Source organism: Bidens hawaiensis, unplaced genomic scaffold (genome assembly GCF_021521415.1).
Source record: "Bidens hawaiensis isolate Kalapana, Puna unplaced genomic scaffold, B.hawaiensis_p1.1 tig00001721_1, whole genome shotgun sequence".
Classification (NCBI taxonomy): domain Eukaryota; kingdom Viridiplantae; phylum Streptophyta; class Magnoliopsida; order Asterales; family Asteraceae; genus Bidens; species Bidens hawaiensis.
This window is the reverse complement of record NW_027491098.1, coordinates 1,569,456-1,588,754: the sequence shown is the minus strand read 5'-3', so window position 1 is coordinate 1,588,754 and position 19,299 is coordinate 1,569,456. Positions and strand designations below refer to the sequence as shown.

Sequence of the window (19,299 nt, the reverse complement as noted above, 5' to 3'; positions counted from 1 at the left end):
AAATGCCAAAAATTTGTTGGTTCTTACCATTCTTAGAAAACTCCTTATTCTTATTTGAATCCTTTTAAATATATATATATATATATAGGGGATGGTTCAGGAGGGAAGTCATCTTACTGCGAGAAGTGCGAGAAATGAATCTGAGTCATTGATTATGTTTGATCTATGGTTCAAAATGATAATGGCAATCTTGTAATATATAACAAATTATTTATGAGACTTTTAATAGAAAAAGGGTAGTCTGGTCTTGTTGTTTCATAACAAACATTTAGAAAAAAATAGTTTTCTAAAAATTGCTTTGAAAACCATTTAATGATTACAGTTAATGTAATCTTCCTTTCCTAAAATTCATATATCAAGATTTTTCATTTCAATGTATCAATCACATGTTGATTTTTTCCCCAACTAAGCCTATTCTTTATATTATGTTTTTTTATTTTAAAACTTTTGTTTTCTTTGACTACGAGTTAGTAACAAACAAATAATTGGCTTTGGTGGGAGTGTAGGGTTGTCTTATTTCTGTGTAGGTATAGTTTTGATTACTTACTTTGGTAGATTTTGTAATAAAAGGTGGTTGTTCATAAATGTGAAAAGATCCACGAATTGTGTAGGATGTTTTCAACTAATGTAGGATAGATTCAAATACCAATGATAATGATTTCTTAACTGTGTAGGATACTTTCAACTTATATTGGGTATTGTTAACGAGAATGTTTCATTATTTTGTATAGAATAACTAGGGTTAACACCCCCCGGCGTTGCGGGGTAGCTTCAAACCGTTGACAAAAGCCTCGACTATTGACTTTATATACATTACAAACTCTTAAAATCATAGATGAAAATGTTAATTAATTTATTTCATATATTTCCTTGTTAAAAATTTGACAGCAACAAACTAACAACATTTCAAGATGAAGAAAAATGAGCTTATTTGTTTATATTCTTCTAGTAAAGTTCCTTGCTATTTATTGACCCCGGGCACCTGTACAAACAGCATAGCGTATCACGATCCATCAAATACGTATTGAAATGAAGAATTAAGGTTGATTTAACATCAAAGCAAAATTTTCAACACATTCAACTACTCAAGTAAATACTAAACTAAAACATCATATTACTATAACATTATCATATCACCTCCATTCTGAACAAATTAGTAAATGTAAAATTATGCTTTGTATCATTATGACACTATAACAACAATGTTGTCTAACCAAAGTGAGCCCTAAAATATGTGATTTAAGAACTTCCATGAACACTTTCAAAGCTTTCTAATGGAGTTTCTTTTAACATTGGCTAAGCAGAAAAGCAAACCGACTCACAATCGTCTTCAACAGTAGCTATAAATACATTTGAGTTTCGACAATCAGCAACCACAACAGCAATCGAAACACGGCAACAATAGACGACGGTTAGCATCTTCAACTGGCACTCTGCCACCACCACGCCTAGGGTTCCCAAATGGAACCCGACAATGGTAAATCCTCCCACCGGGTCACTAAACCACCATACCACCGCCACTAACGGTTTGACACCACCAAGGGTTCCCGATCGAAACCCGACATCGTCTATCACCACTTCACGGCCACCAAGGGTTCCCATTCGAACCCGGGCAACTACCCATGGTTGGCTACTCCGACCGACACTCTGCCATGGAGTTTGCGTTTCAAGTTGTTTTAGTGTAAATTAAGGTACCTAGAAAATCTTGCATCATATCAATCATGATTTATATTTTAATGCCATAGGTGATAGTTTGTTATTTTAATCTAAGATGAAATTTTAAGAACTCAAAGATGAATTAAATGATTGGATTTGGTTCAAACGAAAGCTTTACACGTGGACAATGAAATTGCCGGTTGTGTTAAATAGAACCCGAACACGATAAATCCGCCGACCGTACCTGAAACACCACACCACCGTCACGGACGGTTCCCACGCTCTCTCAAATGAAAGAGAGAGAAAGTGATACTCAAAAAAGAGTTGTGTGAAAGAGATGAATACCAAACCCATAAAAGTACAAAACCCTATGCATTGCACTAAAGCTGTAAACCAAAAACGTATAAGACCACAAATAAAGCACAATTCCACCAATGACAACAACGTACAAAAATCACTGCATAGGTTACAACACACAAAACCATAACCCTCCTGAAATTGTAATATTATAAATTACTTACGTATGATATATTCAAATACCATTGTGTATGGGTTCTTTAATTTTGTGTAGGAAGGGTTGTATGTTTATTCAGATTTTTTTATATGTGTAGTATGATAAACACTTGTGTAGGATATATTCAAATGCAACAGTGTACAGATTTTTTAAATGTGTGTAGGAAAGATAACATGGGTTCTTTAATTTTTTAATAGGAAGGGTTAGAATGTTACATGAAAAATGATAATTAAAAAATATAGATGGTTATATCCCGTATAACAAAAGCATCTTTATGCTTTTAAATTTAATTAAAAAAATAAAGAATTTAAAAAACTGAATTAAAAGTTAATATGAATGAATTGGTATATGAATAAAGAAAATGAACAAATAAAATGAATAACAATAGTTTCTTAAGTTAGTTAACAAATAATATTTAAACTTCAAATAATATCATAATATAAGCAATTTAATTAAACAAATAAATTAATCTAGCAACAAAAATAAAACTTTTCATATAAAAAACTTATGAGATTTTACCTTTCTACCTCTCCAATTAAATAAAAAGAAAAAAGAATAGGAAATTTCTTATTGGTTGAAGCTACTTCTCTCATTTCTTGCAATAATTTGATTTCTTTTTTAAACATAAACATATATATATATATATATATATATATATGGGAAGGTTAACGCACAAATGAAATTAACGTGCTAAACGTGAGAATCAAGTAGAGTAATTATATATACAAGTAGAGTAATTATGTAAGTACTCTATGATAATTACTCTATGATGTAATTACATAATTACTCTACTTGTATATATAATTACTCTACTTGATTCTCACGTTTAGCACGTTAATTTCATTTGTACTTGATCCAAACCCTATATATATATAAAATTCCTTTACCATATTTATTAGTAAAGTGTTTTTGGGTCATTCTCTTTTCAAAGTTGACATTTTTAACCACAAATAAATATAGTATTTTTCAAGATGTTACACTAAAACATATTTCTGAAAACAAAAAAAAAAACTATTTCTTTCTCTTAAAAGTTCTAAACCTTTATCCTATGTTTACAAGAAATCATATCATCAACCATTTCCTCGGAGAGGTACACTGTAAATTTGGTCTAATCCTCTCATCTCAAGTTGATTTGGACCTATCTCTATCCCACCGCCCCTATGTAATAATGTTTTCTACCGATCTAATCTTATATTGCGTGTCTTCTTTACGTGTTCAAACCACCTTAATCTCCTCCTAATCTTATATGATACACTAGTTAACCCTAATTTTTCACACAACACGTTGATTTTCATTTTGTCCAACCTTGTATTCCCACACATTCACCTCAACTCAACATTCTCATCATTATTACCTTCAACTTATATGCATGTGCCTTCTTGATGGCTCGACAATATGTTCAGCATAATATCGCCGGGCTAACGACAACCTTATAAAGTTTCACGTTTAATTTAGTTGGAACCTCCTATCACACAAAACTCATTATATGGTTGCACAATATATGATGAGGAAAAATGGATTGCATTTTCGTCTTGCGTTGCTATAACTTGTCAACTACAATTAATATCCATGTGAATGGTCTAAACTTAATTATGCTGCACGTTCATAAATCCGGTAGACAATTAAGTAAGCATTGATGTCTAAATTGATTGTGGCATCGAATTATTTGAGGCCAACAGCCTTAGATCGATGAATGAACCCACAAAAGCTTGATAACCCTTTATTCTAATGTGGGTCTTCATGGGTGAAAAGTACATACATTCCTGCCACTTTTGGAGTTCTAAAGTGCAAAAGTTCAACCCCCTTTTTTTTCCTTTAAGTTGATAAAACCACGCCCGATGATGATTGAGGAGGTGGAGGATTGGAGATAAAGATCAATATGAATCTTTCTTTTTCTTGTTTAGAGAAAGACCCATACACGTGTTTTTTCTGTAGCAACGTAAGCTTTTAAATATAACTAATTTTTAAGGATGAACCCTTATTATACGCTATACCCCAAACTATCACTCATGGCCACCTCAGCACCACATCATCACTTAACATGCGTGGTCACTCACATTTTTTTAAATGTAACTAAATGTTTTTCATACCCAACTATGTGCAAGTGAAGCATCACCCACGACACATGGAAATTGAATGAGTAATGACTAATGAGCCGGATGGTGAACAAAATCGCCACAAAAAAATTGCGGGATGAGGGGTTGGCATGTTGTTCTCCGCGATCCTGCAAGTGCCATCTCATCTGGGCACCCTCTCCCACATGTATAAAACACAACCTTAAAATGTATTTAACTGCATTATATCCATATTCGCTAAGGCTATCCTCTGTGGAGGGGGGTAACGTTACCCCATCACAGTGCCACGTAGGAAACGGGGCTTTGAAGTCCCTCTCCATAACGCCCCACATTGGTTTGTCGCTCCTTTTGTTGCCCTATCATATATGTACGTGTGCGTGTGAAAGAGAGAGAGATGCAGCCCCCCCCCTCCATACGCCCACAACGGAAGGTCTAAGAGAGTGTATTTAGGTGTGACATGTGGGACCCACCAAAGTTTTTTATAGAAGATGCATTTGGTATTGGTTTTAGATTTAACCAAGATTCGTATGTATGTTTAGTATCAGAAACGACAATTCGGTTACTAGCATATGATTACAAGTTGCTGCCAGAAGGAGAGGAGAATAATATGTGAGTGGTGGAAGGAATAGTTAAACAACATCAAAGATTACGACCCACGAATTTCTATCTCGGTGCATATCTAGTGGTGTTGAGTCTCTTTTTATCTCAAACAAATGACGACTGCAGAAATAGATCCTTCAAATATCTCATGGGACACTAAAGCTAAAAGCTCAAGAAATCCTTTGGTACTGCAGGCGCCATGTATCAAGTCAATATCCACAAATTGCTGAATGATCCAATTGGGATATTCTTTGCTCTTTTCACTTTTTTGCTTTCCAAAAGTGAAAAGGTTTCAACATGATGCTTATCTTACACCATTTGTCATCCATCTCATGCTTGTAAATACCGCAAGATTATGGTTAGTGTTGTTCCATTTGCGGAAACTTATTATCTAACTAAACACGCTAACGATAATAAAACACATACTTCATGCGACTATTGATTGATCATTACATTATCTAGTAGGATTTGAAATTTAATGGCACGGTTTGGCTCAAAGATGCATAAGTTAAGTAATACTGGCATGAATTTAAGAGAAATGAGAGCAACAACATCCATGAAAAGAAACCAAAACTGGAAATTAGCATGCTTAATTATAAAGAAGCCTTGAACACACATCACAAGATTTACTACAATACATTATTAGCCTCATGAGTCATGGACTCATGGCATTAATGAAAAAAACCAGTCATAATAAGGAAATTGTGCATCTTCTACTTATTGGATACCTAGGGGGCTTTTGATACAAACCATAATTTAAAATGAAGGGACAGTGTAGTATCCATCTTCTGTCATTAGTGTTGTTGAAAACATTTGGTCCACTTCAATATCAACATTTGTTCGCTTTGCAAATCGGCCTTGGATCCTAGGCCTTGTTTCCGCGTAGGCTTTCCTAGACGCATACCTAATTGTTTTCTCAAATTTCCTTGTTTTCTTCTCTCGGTACCTTAGGACCCGGGCTTCTCGGTCCATTGGAGTAAGTTGTGCCGGCATTTGAATGGATGGGTTTGAGAATATGTCGATTGATACTTCGGTCATCGTTGAGTCTGCTACAATTCCAACTTCCATTGATGACATGGAGACCTGAATTAAAGTAAATTAAACGGATTAAATAAGCCAACTGTTCAAGAATCCATAACAAAGCACTAGAGGTGACAATTCCGATGTGACTTATGTATTAAACAGGCCAAATCGCTAAACGGGAATTTCCTTTATAAGTATTTAAATTTTTATTGTGACAAATATAGTGTTTTGTAAACACAAAATTATATACAAAATGATCTGTTTCAACCCAACTCACTAACACGCTACCGTTCACGACTAACCTTGCCACCTAAAAACATACCTTAATAAACTTAGTCAAGTCGAGGCGATGCTAGCCGATGCAATACTCCCCTACAAAATTTTGACCCTTAATTTGTTGCTCCATTATTAGAGCAAGTTAATACTACCTTTTTGTTCCTTTTAATGTGGAAATCAAACAGTTTTTATATAAAGTAATAAACAAATAATGGAAATCTGAAAGAGAAATTAACTTACACTGTCACCAAGTGATGCTGAGTATCCATAGCCACCATTAGAGGTCTCATATTCCATCCCCAACTGAAACTTCTGGTTCTGAAAGTTATGATGATGATGATGTTGATGAAGTTGATTATACGTGTTTACCTGATCTCCGCTTTGAACTGGCACCAAACTATCAGCAACACAACCTCCATACCTCTGCTGATGTTGTTGCTGCTGCTGAATATTATTATTATTGTTATTATTAATACCATCATTCATATACTTATAAGTACTATCATCATGATCAAACTTCAAATCATCACTGAACTGAGTATCTTGACAAGAATTGTAATCAACAAGTTCCAAATACTCATCTCCATTAAACAAAAACTCATCACTTTGAATATTATTCTTAGCAGGAGAATGATCAAACAACAGCCACGAAGCCGCTTCATCTTCATTCTGATCAATACTATTATTATTGTTATTATTATTATTATCTAGTGTTGCATCTGACTCTTGAGGTTCAAACCCTAGACCCAAAACTGACCATGGGTTCGAACCAAAAATAGGCAAGACTGGGACCCGGTGATGTCTGCGCGAGAGAGGGTTTGCGGAGTGGATAACCTCGTCACAAGTGGTGCAAAGGGAGGCCACATCCGCCTTACATATAAAAGCAGCTGGAGCTTGCTCACACGCGTCACACACCCTTACACGTTTATGCCGCGAAGATAGTTTGTTCACGGCGTGAATATGCGAGTCGCAGGCGGTGCATAGGTATGCCAGGTCCGCCTCACAGAATATGATGCCGGGGCGCGAACGGCAGGTGTCACAGAGTCGAGTTCTAGAGGTAGTGTTATTTAAGCATAAGGGAGTACTAGAGATATCTTCATTTAACATGTTGGTGAATCTAACAGAGTTTGTGTGTTGTGTTTGGTTTTTTGAGTTTGGTCATTATTTTAGTATATTATGTTGAAACAGTAGCAAGTGGAAAGTGGGGTAGAAGAATCAAGGGAGTGACACGTGGAGAGGAGTTAGTGAAGGAGAAAGAGCATGTTGAGCGTGTGGGGCCCAGGAATCAATTAAAAAGGTTGGGGGATATATAAAGCTTGGCGTATATCTGATTGAGAGTATAAGGTGCTGTTTGTTTTTCAGAAGTAAAATGTCAGAAGACTGTGAAACCACATCTGCCAACATCTGTGGCAGAAGAGGTGGACCAAAACTCTGCAGTCTGCAACAAGAAGACTGTTTGTTTTTTAACATCTGCAGACTGCTAAAATAAGCTGAAATTTAAATAATTAAAGAAAAATAAGTAGTATAAACGATGATGGTTCGGGTGAAATATATGACTCAAAAATCTTCAAATACCATCATCTATAAATATCAAAAGAAAACTTGAAATTCATCAATGATTTAATAATCACTATAAAGAGGCTCAGACCTATCGAAACATTGGTGCAAAAGGTTCAAAGTGCCATGGCTGCAAGGGTACCTGCCATCCTGCATTTTTGCCACGCCAGGCACATATCCTGAGCTGATGTTAACTCGAACAACATTAGATCATCACAGCCACAAACCTGATTTCATATTTCAAACAACCATCCAAAAAACCCAAATCAAATGTCAATCGACATCGACAGAGGCGGCAACCGGCGTCAGAAACCGTGGATTTAAAAGCCATCACTTCCCCACACCGGAGTACAGCCACCACACCGAATCCGGTAACAATCAGAGGTCATAAACCCTAGATTTAACAACCGTAATTTCCCAACATCGGAGAGCTGCCACCACCACACGATCGCTGCCTAGGGTTCGTAAATCAAACCCGGTAACAATCGGCGATGATGGCGGCAATCGATAGAAAAACACAGCCATAAACAAAGATTATGGTGACAACAAATGAAAAGAATAAAATGAAGAGTGAAGAATTGCTGGTGGAGTCATCAGTAGCAACTTGGCTCATCACTTCTGGGAGAAGAGGTTAAAGAAGTAATAATACCAACACTTCTGGGAGAAGAGGGCGCGCAGACGTTTTTTAATGAAACGTCTTCGAAAAAACAAACACACTGCAGAGCCCAACGTCTGCGCGCCCTCTTCTCAGTGCAGACAAAAGAGGTGGAGAAGTCCTTCTGAGGAAAAACAAACAGCACCTTAGGTGTCTGCTGAGTCAAGGTGTTAAGCCATCTGGAGTTGCTAATTGTGAGTGAGTGAGTGAGTTTGTGGCCATGTATGTGTATAGTATACCACATTAGTTGGCCTACTGTGGCACGTGATGTATATACTTGTGTGGGACTTTATAAGGGTAGACAGATAGTTTATGTTTCGGCTGGAATAGGTGTACTTTCATAAATTGTACTTACTTTATAATCCAACTAGAGATCTACTCGCGCGGGAAGATTGGTCGGTAACACATGGACGTTGCAGCGACAAGTTAACGTGAATTTGATCAGTATTAACCATGCTTGTTATGGTACCGAAAGTCCAAAACTAAATCTAAATATTAAAATTTTAAAATAAGAAACCAAAAAAAAGTAGCAGCACACGTATAACGAATTATAAAAAAATTAACATATTTATTCGGTCGGTAAAACCCGAGACTTACAACAATGACTCGACACGCACTCGGTCAGTATCACTTACGTTCGTTACAGTAGAAACAACATTGCTAAGAGCCGAACGTTAAAACCCAAAAAAAAAGTCACCATAGCGATCATTTTTTTGTACGATTTAGTGCAAACACCATTAATCCCGGCTAATTTACGTCAATTTTAATATTTAAAAGAAAAACATTACGTCAAGTAAGAAACCTAGTTACATATAATAAACTTCCTATGTATACTATTTTGTTTACATCATGTGTTACAACATCTAACTGGCATGAATTCGGTTGGTCTTGTGTCTTGACGGTGCCGATACTAAATCGTAAACATAATATTGTAAGTAAAAAAAACTCATATTTTTCTAAAGAAAATTATATATAATCATATTTTAAAAAAACAAAAACAATAAAAAATGCATTATCTTCTTAAAAGGTGTCCAGGGCAAAACTACAAAGAGGTAACACTTTCACGTGTAATCCGGTCACAAGGAGGCAGCTTTCCGTAAAGAATTTTAATAGTTAATTCCTTAACCATCAGACCATCACAATTGACTCGTATTCTACGAAAATGATTTATCTTAAAGCTTAAAACATACTGTAAAAATTTATGATATCAATCATCACTTTTACTCTATATATAATTAATACGTATTCAGATTTAAATTATTAGCAAAACAAGCCAGTCAGGTCCATCAGGGGCGGACATACATATTAGGGTCTAGGTGAGTTTTAAAATTATAATACAATGGCTATGTAAAAAATATCGGAGTGAACCCATAAATTATGCATGTCGGATAAACACATGTGATATTTGCCTTTTTATTCACGTATTAATCAAACGGAAAATTTCCGAATGCCCCATTTTTTAGAGGATATTATAAATATATTTCTTCAAAATTCAAATTCACTTTTGTCCTTGTAACAATAGAGAATTTTCAAAGAAGATTAACATAGACCAATTGTACACCCTAGCCAAATCCCACATGATATGAGAGATCATTGGTTCATAAGTAATGATCTATCCTCTTAAATCATTAGCGCGTTTTGGGCTTAGCTAGCTGTGGAGCATAAGAAAACTCCACGGTTAAGCGCACTCATGTGAAAGTAGTACTATGATGGGTGACCAATTGGGAAGTATCTACCGGGGCAACCAAAAACAAATTCATAAGTTTCTGGACGGGCCATCCATCGGGGGCAAAAAGGTCAATATTTGTGATATGAGAGGCGGGATGTTACAGTCCCTTTACCAACTCATCATCGCCTCTACATTAAAAGTTTTAGACGTCAAGTTTCTTAACTCGCCGCCACCCCCACCATACTCGTCGCCTCCCCGCCATGTTAGCTCAAAACCAATCGCATTTCCTCCATGTTAGCTCAAAACTCGTCGCTTACCCGCCATGTTATCTAAAAAAATTATATCTTATCTTTACTAAAAACATTGATCCTAAACTAATTTAATATATATTTCAATATTTTAAATTTTATTGGTTTTTAAGTTCTAGTATATTGGATTTTGGATAACAATGTGATTTAGAAAACTCGTGCATACCATCAAATCATTTTATGTGTACCTTGTTTAGATATACTTTTTTAAATAATAAGATTTATTAGATTTAAAATTTAAGCTAACACAGAGGGAATGCAACGAGTTTTGAGTTAACATGGGGGGATGCGATGAGTGTTAGGTTAACATGGCGGCGATGCGATGAGTTTTGGGTATCATTGGCGGGAAGACGACAGGTTTAAAGCTAATATGGCGGGTAGGCAACGAGTAAGAAACATATCGTCTCGAACTTCTAACGTAGAAGCGACAGCAAGTTAACAAAGGGAAAAAGGGAATTTGACTTTTGAAAGACATAGAATTTCTCTCCAAAGTGAGACATTTTGAGAATTTTCCCCTTATCAAATCTCACTATGCATGTATCATATGTAGAAGGTTTTTTCACTTCAAAAATACGTCTACAAATTAACCAAACAAGCTATATAAACTATACATATAATTCGATTAAATTCAATGTGTAGATAGCTTAAAAATGTTTACTAATAGTCTCACATGAACAACCACCAGCTTATTCTAAGACAAAGATGTATGTCTTACAACAAATGATTGTGGGTTATAATCTTACTTAAGATATGGAGTGAAAGACGGAAGCTATCTATTCATATTTAATGACATAGGTGGGCTCGCTACGAAAGACAAAGTACTTAAGCCCACCAACTTACAACTCTGATAGCTCCTAAGCTAAAATGGTCGAAGGCTCAAAAGCATCTCTTTTATTTGAAACATCCCGTTTTCTCGTTTCGGTTAATAATAAAATATGAGTTATTACGAGTTGGGCTTGTGTTAGGTTAAATAGATATGAGTTATGGACTTGGGTTAAAAAGGAAAGAAATAAGGACCATGGGCTTAAGCCCATGACCCATCATATATAAACAATAATTACTCCATAATTCTTTCATTTCACATATTCTATACACCAACCAAAACACACACTTAAGCTCTTTCTCTAGTTCTCTTTTTATCTTAGCCGAACCCAATAGGAAAATCGATCATCGACCCGAGGTAATGATAGTATGATATTGTATGAGCCCAAACCCGCTAGATTTAGTCGTGAAACGACGAGTCGACACCCTAAACCGTTAAGGTTACGAGATCCGGATGGAATCGGATATAAACCGAGCAAAGGATGAGCTTAGATGTCACCATAGCTCATATATGGATCGAACGGGACGAAAAACGGTGAAAAATAACTGAGATCTCGCTTTTCCTGCGAGATCCCGATTTTCCGGCGACGACGGCGCCGGAGAATGTGGGTACGAGGTTAAGAGAGCGTCAGGGAATATGCTGACATTCTCTGACCTAAACCTAATTCGTTAACGGAAACTTAACGAACAAGTCTTAATTCGTTAGCGGAAGTTTAACGAACGAGCCTTAAATCGTATGCTAATTCGTTAAAGGAAGAATGACGACTAGCCCATTAGTTAAGGAAATTCATTAACCAGACCAAACGAATAAGTCCAAATTCGTTATGAAGATCAGTTCGTTATAAGGTCCAATTCGTTGCAGTAGCCAATTCATCATGAAGGCAGATTCGTTATAATAATCAGTTCGTTATGAAGTAACGAGTGAGTTCATTCGTTAAGGGCCCCATTCGTTAAGAACTGGGTAACGAACTAGAAGTTTAATAAAATGATAGAATGGTCCCTGGACTTAGAAAAGAATGATTTAATTACAAAAAATCCCTCGAACTTTTGAGTTAGCAAATAAAATAATAATTAAGAATTCTAATGGAAAATGTGTTAAGACAGTTAATGGAAATAAAAATTTTTAGTCCAGGGACTCTGCCCCTTGGACCCTGCTAGGGGCTGCCGCCCCTAGAACCCCGCTGCCCCCGGACCCCCATTTGTTGAGGGTTATAATTAAACTAGAAATACGATATGAGAAGTGGTAGTTAATTGATACGTGTAATTACTTTATAAAGTAAGGGATTACCTTTAACTCTAAATGTTACCGCATTCAGGTGAGTTTCTAGCCTCGTTCCTTGTTATGTTTTCGGGCTTGTGTGCATACTCGATGTGATTAGTTAATACACTTATCCTAAGTGATAAGTGTATGCCTTATATGATTTATGTGAAAGGTATGAATGATTAATTGTCGGTACGTGAGCAATCTTCGGATATTGCATGTACTGTCAGGTTATAATTACATATATGAATGTTACAAATAATGTATGAATGATATATGTACGTTATGAATGAATATAAGGGATGGTTAGGTACAGAAGAAAGGGACTGAGCCGTAATAATATACTCAAGGTAGAAAGGGACCGAACCCTTATAATATTCGAGGTAGAAAAGGGACTGAGCCCTAATAATACTCGAGGAAGAAAGGGACTGGACCCTAATAATATTCGAGGCAGCGTAGCTGACTTTTAGTATGCACGCAGGTGAGTAGGATGAGGCAGCTCGCTTGACGTGGGCACATGGCATGAGAAGGAAGAGACTGGCATCTCATGGAAGATTGTTATGTTTTATGTTTAATGTTATAAATTTGAAAGACAAGATGTTGTTTTAAGACAAGCTATGAATTATTATGTAATGTTTTATGAAAGATTTAATATTCCGCGAAAGTTTTATTTAACTCTGATGTTTAGAACTGTATTTATAAGTAAATCCAACGTCCAAAGTGAGGCACCTATAACGGGTCCTTACATTATGGGACGTCAACAATAGCACCCAAAAGTGTGCGCGTCGAATACAGAGACCAATGGCTATTGTAGCACATGATTGAGTGAACTAAGTCTATTGCTCAGCATATAGAAGCCTCACTCACCTAAAATGATAAAGTCTCACATGCAGCCGAGGAAATGCGAGAAGTGCCATACCCCTTTGAATATCAGAGTTGTCCACAAGGAGTTAGCTTGGTCAAGAAATCTCACTATAATGATGCCTTTGGCATCCCCATGTATCACATTCTAACTTGTCTCTCTCACTATTATGTTTTTACTCCGATTATACTTTCATAAACACAACTAACTTATTCTTACACCGGTGGGTGATAACTAATCATAAGAGATCCTCTCTTATGGTGAGCTAACGGTATGTTTATATGTCCAAATTTCTTATACCCTTAAACCCTTGGAGCCGTCTATACCCCCCCCCCCCCTTCTCCCTATATACCACTATTTATTGTAGCAACTATATTTTATAGAGATTTATGCTTTGAACACTATGCGCGTCTACAAGATTTTCCAGTTTACGCATTTATGCAAACATTATACATACATGTATTTTGACTGATTGCGCGAATATAATGAGAATTTAAAGTTTCCGAAAAGATATTCTTGATGGTGAGCGGAACATTATGTTGAGGGTGGGATGAAAGGACATGTATGCATATGTAATTATTATACACTTTACTAGGTCTTAAAAGAGCTTACACCAATGATAATTTTATAATATTATTAACTATATTATAGGATTGCTGTAACTTTTTGTTAAACTTGGTTTTATTAGAAACTACTGTTGGTGCATTCTGATTATAAAAATTAGTTCACGTTATATATCCAATTACAATGATATGTCTAAACTGATTACAAGGGTGCATCAACAACTACTTGTAATCTAAAGGGCACGTATATGCTCTCTAAAATATATGTCATGTTGAATACTTATGCCATACGGTAGAAGGAAAAAAAATTAGAAAATGTATATATAGTATCTGACCTATTATATATGCTTTATTATTTAAGTTAGTATTATATATACTTTACATTTTTAAAAAAAATAAAGTATGTCATGAAATCAAAATTTCAACATCTGTTATTATATAGATCCGGTAGATGGAAATATCAACGCAGGAATAATGGGCGTAATTTAAAGCAATATTCTTTGCAAATAAATATGTAATTTTAATATATATTTATTTATTACTCGACCAAACGAATCGGTTATGTCTAAGTGAAACCGACACTAATAAACAATATATATTCTTAATGTTTATATAAGTATACAAGTATTTATTTTCAAAATGAATATAAAACCTTAACACCAACGGGTCGTCCCAAAGAGTAAACGAAACATTCGGTTGGAAAAAGCAACTAGAACAAACTTAATAAACGAAACGTTCGGTTGGGGGGAAAGCAGCCGGAACAAACATAATAAACGGAAAGTTCGATTAAAAACAACCGACACGACCATAATAAACAAAACAACTTGTTGGGTGAAAGAGACTAGCATAAACCGACTTGCGAGTCGATAACGAACTAACTGACCTTACGCGTTTAGGATGTGTGAAGGCAGCGAAACCGGGTTTAATCTGAAATTGCTATCGAACCAACCATTGAACTCACAAGGTGAATTTCACATCCCATTTTTACTGTTTTATTGTTTTATAAACAGTGGGAAACATATACAACGGCTTTTAAATACGATAATTTGAAACAATACATTGTATCTTTATGCGAATAGGTGATTTCATAGCGTATATCAAAACCTATGAACTCATCAACCATTGTGTTGGCTTTTTAAACGTAGGGTTTTCAGGGATTTCTCTTGTATAACTCTATCGATGTTTTGGGTTATATACAAGAAATTTCTTTTTTATCTTCAACTAATTTTGCTTGAAACATTATGGTTTGTAAACGCTTTTAAAAACTATTGGTATCCTAATACATGCTTTGACGGGGTGTGACAAAAGGATATCGAGAGATGTTTTAGTGTTCTTCAACAACATTGGCATTTTTTAAGAAACCCATATCATTTATGAATGATGGAAAATATAACAAATGGTATGTATAGGTGTATCATATTCATCGGAAAAGCAGAACGAACAACTGCGTCACGTGTCATATTGTGAACTCTTTTTGAATTAAGGTGGCCTTCCTTTTACTTTTCTGTTTGTCTTCTTCCTTATTATTATGGGATTTGTTTATATATTTCTTGGCGAACAAGGCTGTTAGGTTGTGATCATTATATTTTATTGTTTATAAAATATTTATATTATGAATATATCTAATTTTAAATACAACACCTCTAAATATTAATATTAAATAAAAGGTCCGCCGTGAGAAGCAAGATTGGGACGGGTATAAATATAATTTAATTTCACTTCACTTCATTCAGCATCTCATATGCACCGTCTCCTTTGTATATTTCAAAACATTTTCGTTGAAGTAGTATTTGCTTTAACTTTGTTTATTTAAGTTTGATGTAGCATGATGATCGTATTGGTTCGCTCGTCATACTCAATGGTAATAGTGTGGTCTTCACTATTTATGTACTTTTAACGTTCTGAGTACGAAATGGTACGTGCTTTACTTTATTCGTTTACTCAATTTGATGCAAAATGAGGATGATAATAATCATTTTGGTTCGCTCGGCATACTTAATGGAAATGTTGTCGCATCAATAATTTATCTATTTTTAATTTCAATATTTTGAGTGTTGAATCATTTTACTTTTTATTTTCATTGGTTTATTTAACTACGATCAAAATGAGGATGATGATGACCATATTGGTTTGTTCACGCTGCTTATTACTTAATATCAATATTTTTGTCATGGCAATTCATCCATTTCTTCTAAGTCCTAAATTATATTTTTTTTATTTTTATTTAACATTATAAGTCCTACATCATATTTATTTTATTTGTTTCTTTAATTTTGATGCAAAATGTGGAAGATGATGATCCTGTTGATTCGGCCACTATGCTTAACAAGAATATTTTTGCCTTGATAATTCATCCATTTTTAACACTCTTAAGTCCAAAATCGTATATACTTTTTATTCATTGGTTTATATAGTTTTGAATCGCAATGAGAACGATGATGGTCATGTTGGTTCACTTGTGACTAATGGTAATATTTTTGCCATGTCGGATCGTACTTTTCAATGTTTTAAGTCCTAAATCATATTTTGTTTAATTTTTTTTTATTAAATATGGATGCAAACAGATGACGATGATGATTATAGTGGTTCACTCATCGTGCTTAATAATTAGTGACAATATTGTTGCCATGACGATTAATCCATTTTAACGTCGTGATTTCTTAATATCATATTTACTTTTCCTCATTGGTTTATTTGATTTTGATGATAATCATATTAGTTCACTCGTTGTGCTTAATAGTAATAAGGTTGCTATGACGATTCATCAATTTTGACAAAACATGAGGACAAATATGATTATAATGGTTCGCTCGTCGTGCTTAATGGTAATATTGTTGCCTTGATAACTCATCCATTTTCAACGTTCTGATTCCCACATCATAGTATGTTTTTTACATATACTTTATATTGATACATATTGATGATCATCATCATGATGATATCGGTTTGTTCAACGTGCTTAATGGCATTATTGTTGCCCCGGGGGCCTTGACGTTTCAAAGTTTTTAACATTTAGAATCCTAAATCATATTTACTTTTCTTCATCGATTTAATAAATTTTAAAGTAAAAATTATTATGATGATGATCAATATGGTTCGACTATCGTCCTTAATGAATATTGTTGTCATGGAAATTCATTCGTTTTCAACAATCTAAGTCCTAAATCATATTTTCTTCGTTTTCATTTAAATTGACGAAAATTGAGGACAATGATGATCATAGTGGTTCGCTCGTCGTGCTTAATGGCAATATTGTTCACTTGATGACTCATCCATTTTCATCGTCCTGAGTCCTACATCATAGTTTGTTTTTACTTATACTTTATATTGATACAAATTGATAATGATCATGATGATATCAGTTTGTTCAACATGATTAACGACATTATTGTTGCCTATGGAGCCTTAACGATTCACAGTTTTTAACATTTAAATGTAAGAATAATATATAATAATATATATTTATATATGGCCATTACAATCATTTATATTATAATAGATCAAAATATTAAATATACCTTATTATATATTAGTTTGGTAATTGTTGATGGGCCATATTACCTATAATTAACTAATAAAGGGTTTCCCCTTGGGTGTATATAAAGAGAGATACATATTAACATCATAACCTAATTAAACACATATTATAATTTTGTGTGCCTTCTCTCTTCTAAACCGGGTTCCTCTCAAGAACCCTAACCATCCTTAACTATACATCCTAAAGGGGAACTCAATCAAGATGACAAGCATGTCGACTACGTCATACCCTGCTGCGATTACTACTCTCCATGCTGTAACAGGTTCATAGGTTTAATATTTATTATGTTTTCTATGCTTACATGAAGAACCGATCAACATGTGGCATCAGAGTGATGTTGATTTATCAGTTCTTCATGTTTTCCGTAAATCTGGAATTGAATCAGAAGAGATGGACTAAAACTTGATAAACCCTAATTTTTTAGGTTTCTTTTTTTTCATGTTCTATTACGAAAACAATACATGAAACTGTTTAAAATCGCTAAAATTCATATTTAGTAAACTCTAATATTTTCGAAATCTGTTAATTTCATGTTTAAAGATTTCGATTCCAAGTTTTTTAATGTTTAATTGTTAAAATTTTCGATGATGTTATTCGTGTTCATCATTATTATCGAAAATTATACATATGTTGGTTCAAAATCTAGATTAAAATTTGTTAATGATTATTTAGGGAAATATTTTTTCAAATCTTGGATAACTTAGAAGTTTTAATATTTTCTTAAAAGATTTGAATCCCTCTAAAATAGAAAACAAATATAATTGTTAATCATTAAAAAGATTTGAACCAGATCTTATCATTATTAATTTAGTTAATAAAGATCATGGGTTAAGGGCTTAAACCAGTTTACGGGTTCACGGGCTATTTAAAAATCATGTATTACGAGCCTTAAAATAGCTTATGTGTTCTAAAAGTTTATGAGTTTCTAAAATGGTTTGGGGTCATAACCCATAAACCCGAAAACTCACTAATACCGGAATCAACATTTTCCATAAAACTCCATAAAATCATGTAAACACCCAAATACTGAAAAACCCACTAAAAGCCGAAAACTGGCAATTCTCGGGAACCCAAAATTTCCGAGAACTAATTCCGCAAAATAAGTTCCTACCGGAAACTTAAAAATCCTTACTCTAAACATTTTCCGCTATTAACTAATTAAATGTTTTGTAAACCTTAAATATTATAAAATTTTACAAAACATAAAGGCTTAACTTGAATGAACTTTTGATGTAACACTTCTGCCCAAAGGTGATGAGTTACATTTACCCTATCATTCAAGTATAACTGAAAAGCTTTTGTTAGTTTTGCCTAACATGATACAAATGTCTCACTTCTGCCCAAAGGTGATTTGTTACATTTTTATTTAGCAAAACTAGCCCGTGCATAATTAAAATAATTGTCTCACTTCTGCCCAAAGGTGATGTGTTACAATTGTTTTGCACATATACTTAAATAAATTTTAATTCTGCCCAAAGGTGATTTATTTTTTTGTTTAAGTAGAACTATTAATTATAGTCTATTAGTTTGATGTTAATAATAGACATATCACATCTTCAATAAAATATAGTTATCGTCATATTAATGATCATTCATTAATCTAATGATCATAAACTTTAATCTATATTATTTTAATATCCCATAATATTACTCACTATATTTTCCATAAATAACGATCTCATCCAAATCATCCACTCTAATCTTAATATACAATTGAATTTTGTTTCATAAAGAGTTTTAATAACATTTAGCTCTTCCCAATTTTAATTATTCATTAAGACATGATATGGCTATCCTACTGCTCTTTCTAATAACAATCATTATATTAAAAACAAGAGCATAACAAATGGGATGCGTCAATCATAATGTCTCTTATAATAATGATAATCAATAATTTATTCAAATAAATGCTATCACTAG

At 34.2% G+C, this 19,299-nt stretch overlaps 1 protein-coding gene across 2 annotated transcripts; it reads right to left on the bottom strand.

Annotated features, from left to right (window-relative positions):
* Positions 1-5,458: 5,458 nt before the first annotated feature.
* On the bottom strand, positions 5,459-7,442 carry LOC143595266 (zinc finger protein CONSTANS-LIKE 2-like). 2 transcript variants are annotated; one of them, XM_077074334.1, is made up of 3 exons: positions 6,514-7,442; positions 6,385-6,462; positions 5,459-5,928 (listed from the first exon to the last, which is right to left on the bottom strand). In XM_077074334.1, the coding sequence occupies exons 1-3, from the start codon at positions 7,249-7,251 to the stop codon at positions 5,602-5,604; spliced, it is 1,143 nt and encodes a 380-aa protein (XP_076930449.1). In that variant the 5' UTR covers positions 7,252-7,442; the 3' UTR covers positions 5,459-5,601. The 2 variants fall into 2 exon arrangements, with proteins under 2 accessions (XP_076930449.1, XP_076930444.1); XM_077074329.1 differs by having other exon boundaries at positions 6,385-7,442.
* Between the last annotated feature and the right edge of the window lie 11,857 nt (positions 7,443-19,299).

Bases quoted from the DNA above. Each gene is read 5' to 3' on its own strand.
- LOC143595266 (XM_077074329.1), bottom strand. From the start codon at position 7,251: ATGTTAAATGAAGATATCTCTAGTACTCCCTTATGCTTAAATAACACT. The intron at 5,929-6,384 runs GTAAGTTAATTT...ACTTTAATTCAG, and splicing joins CAGCATCACTTGGTGACAGT to GTCTCCATGTCATCAATGGA.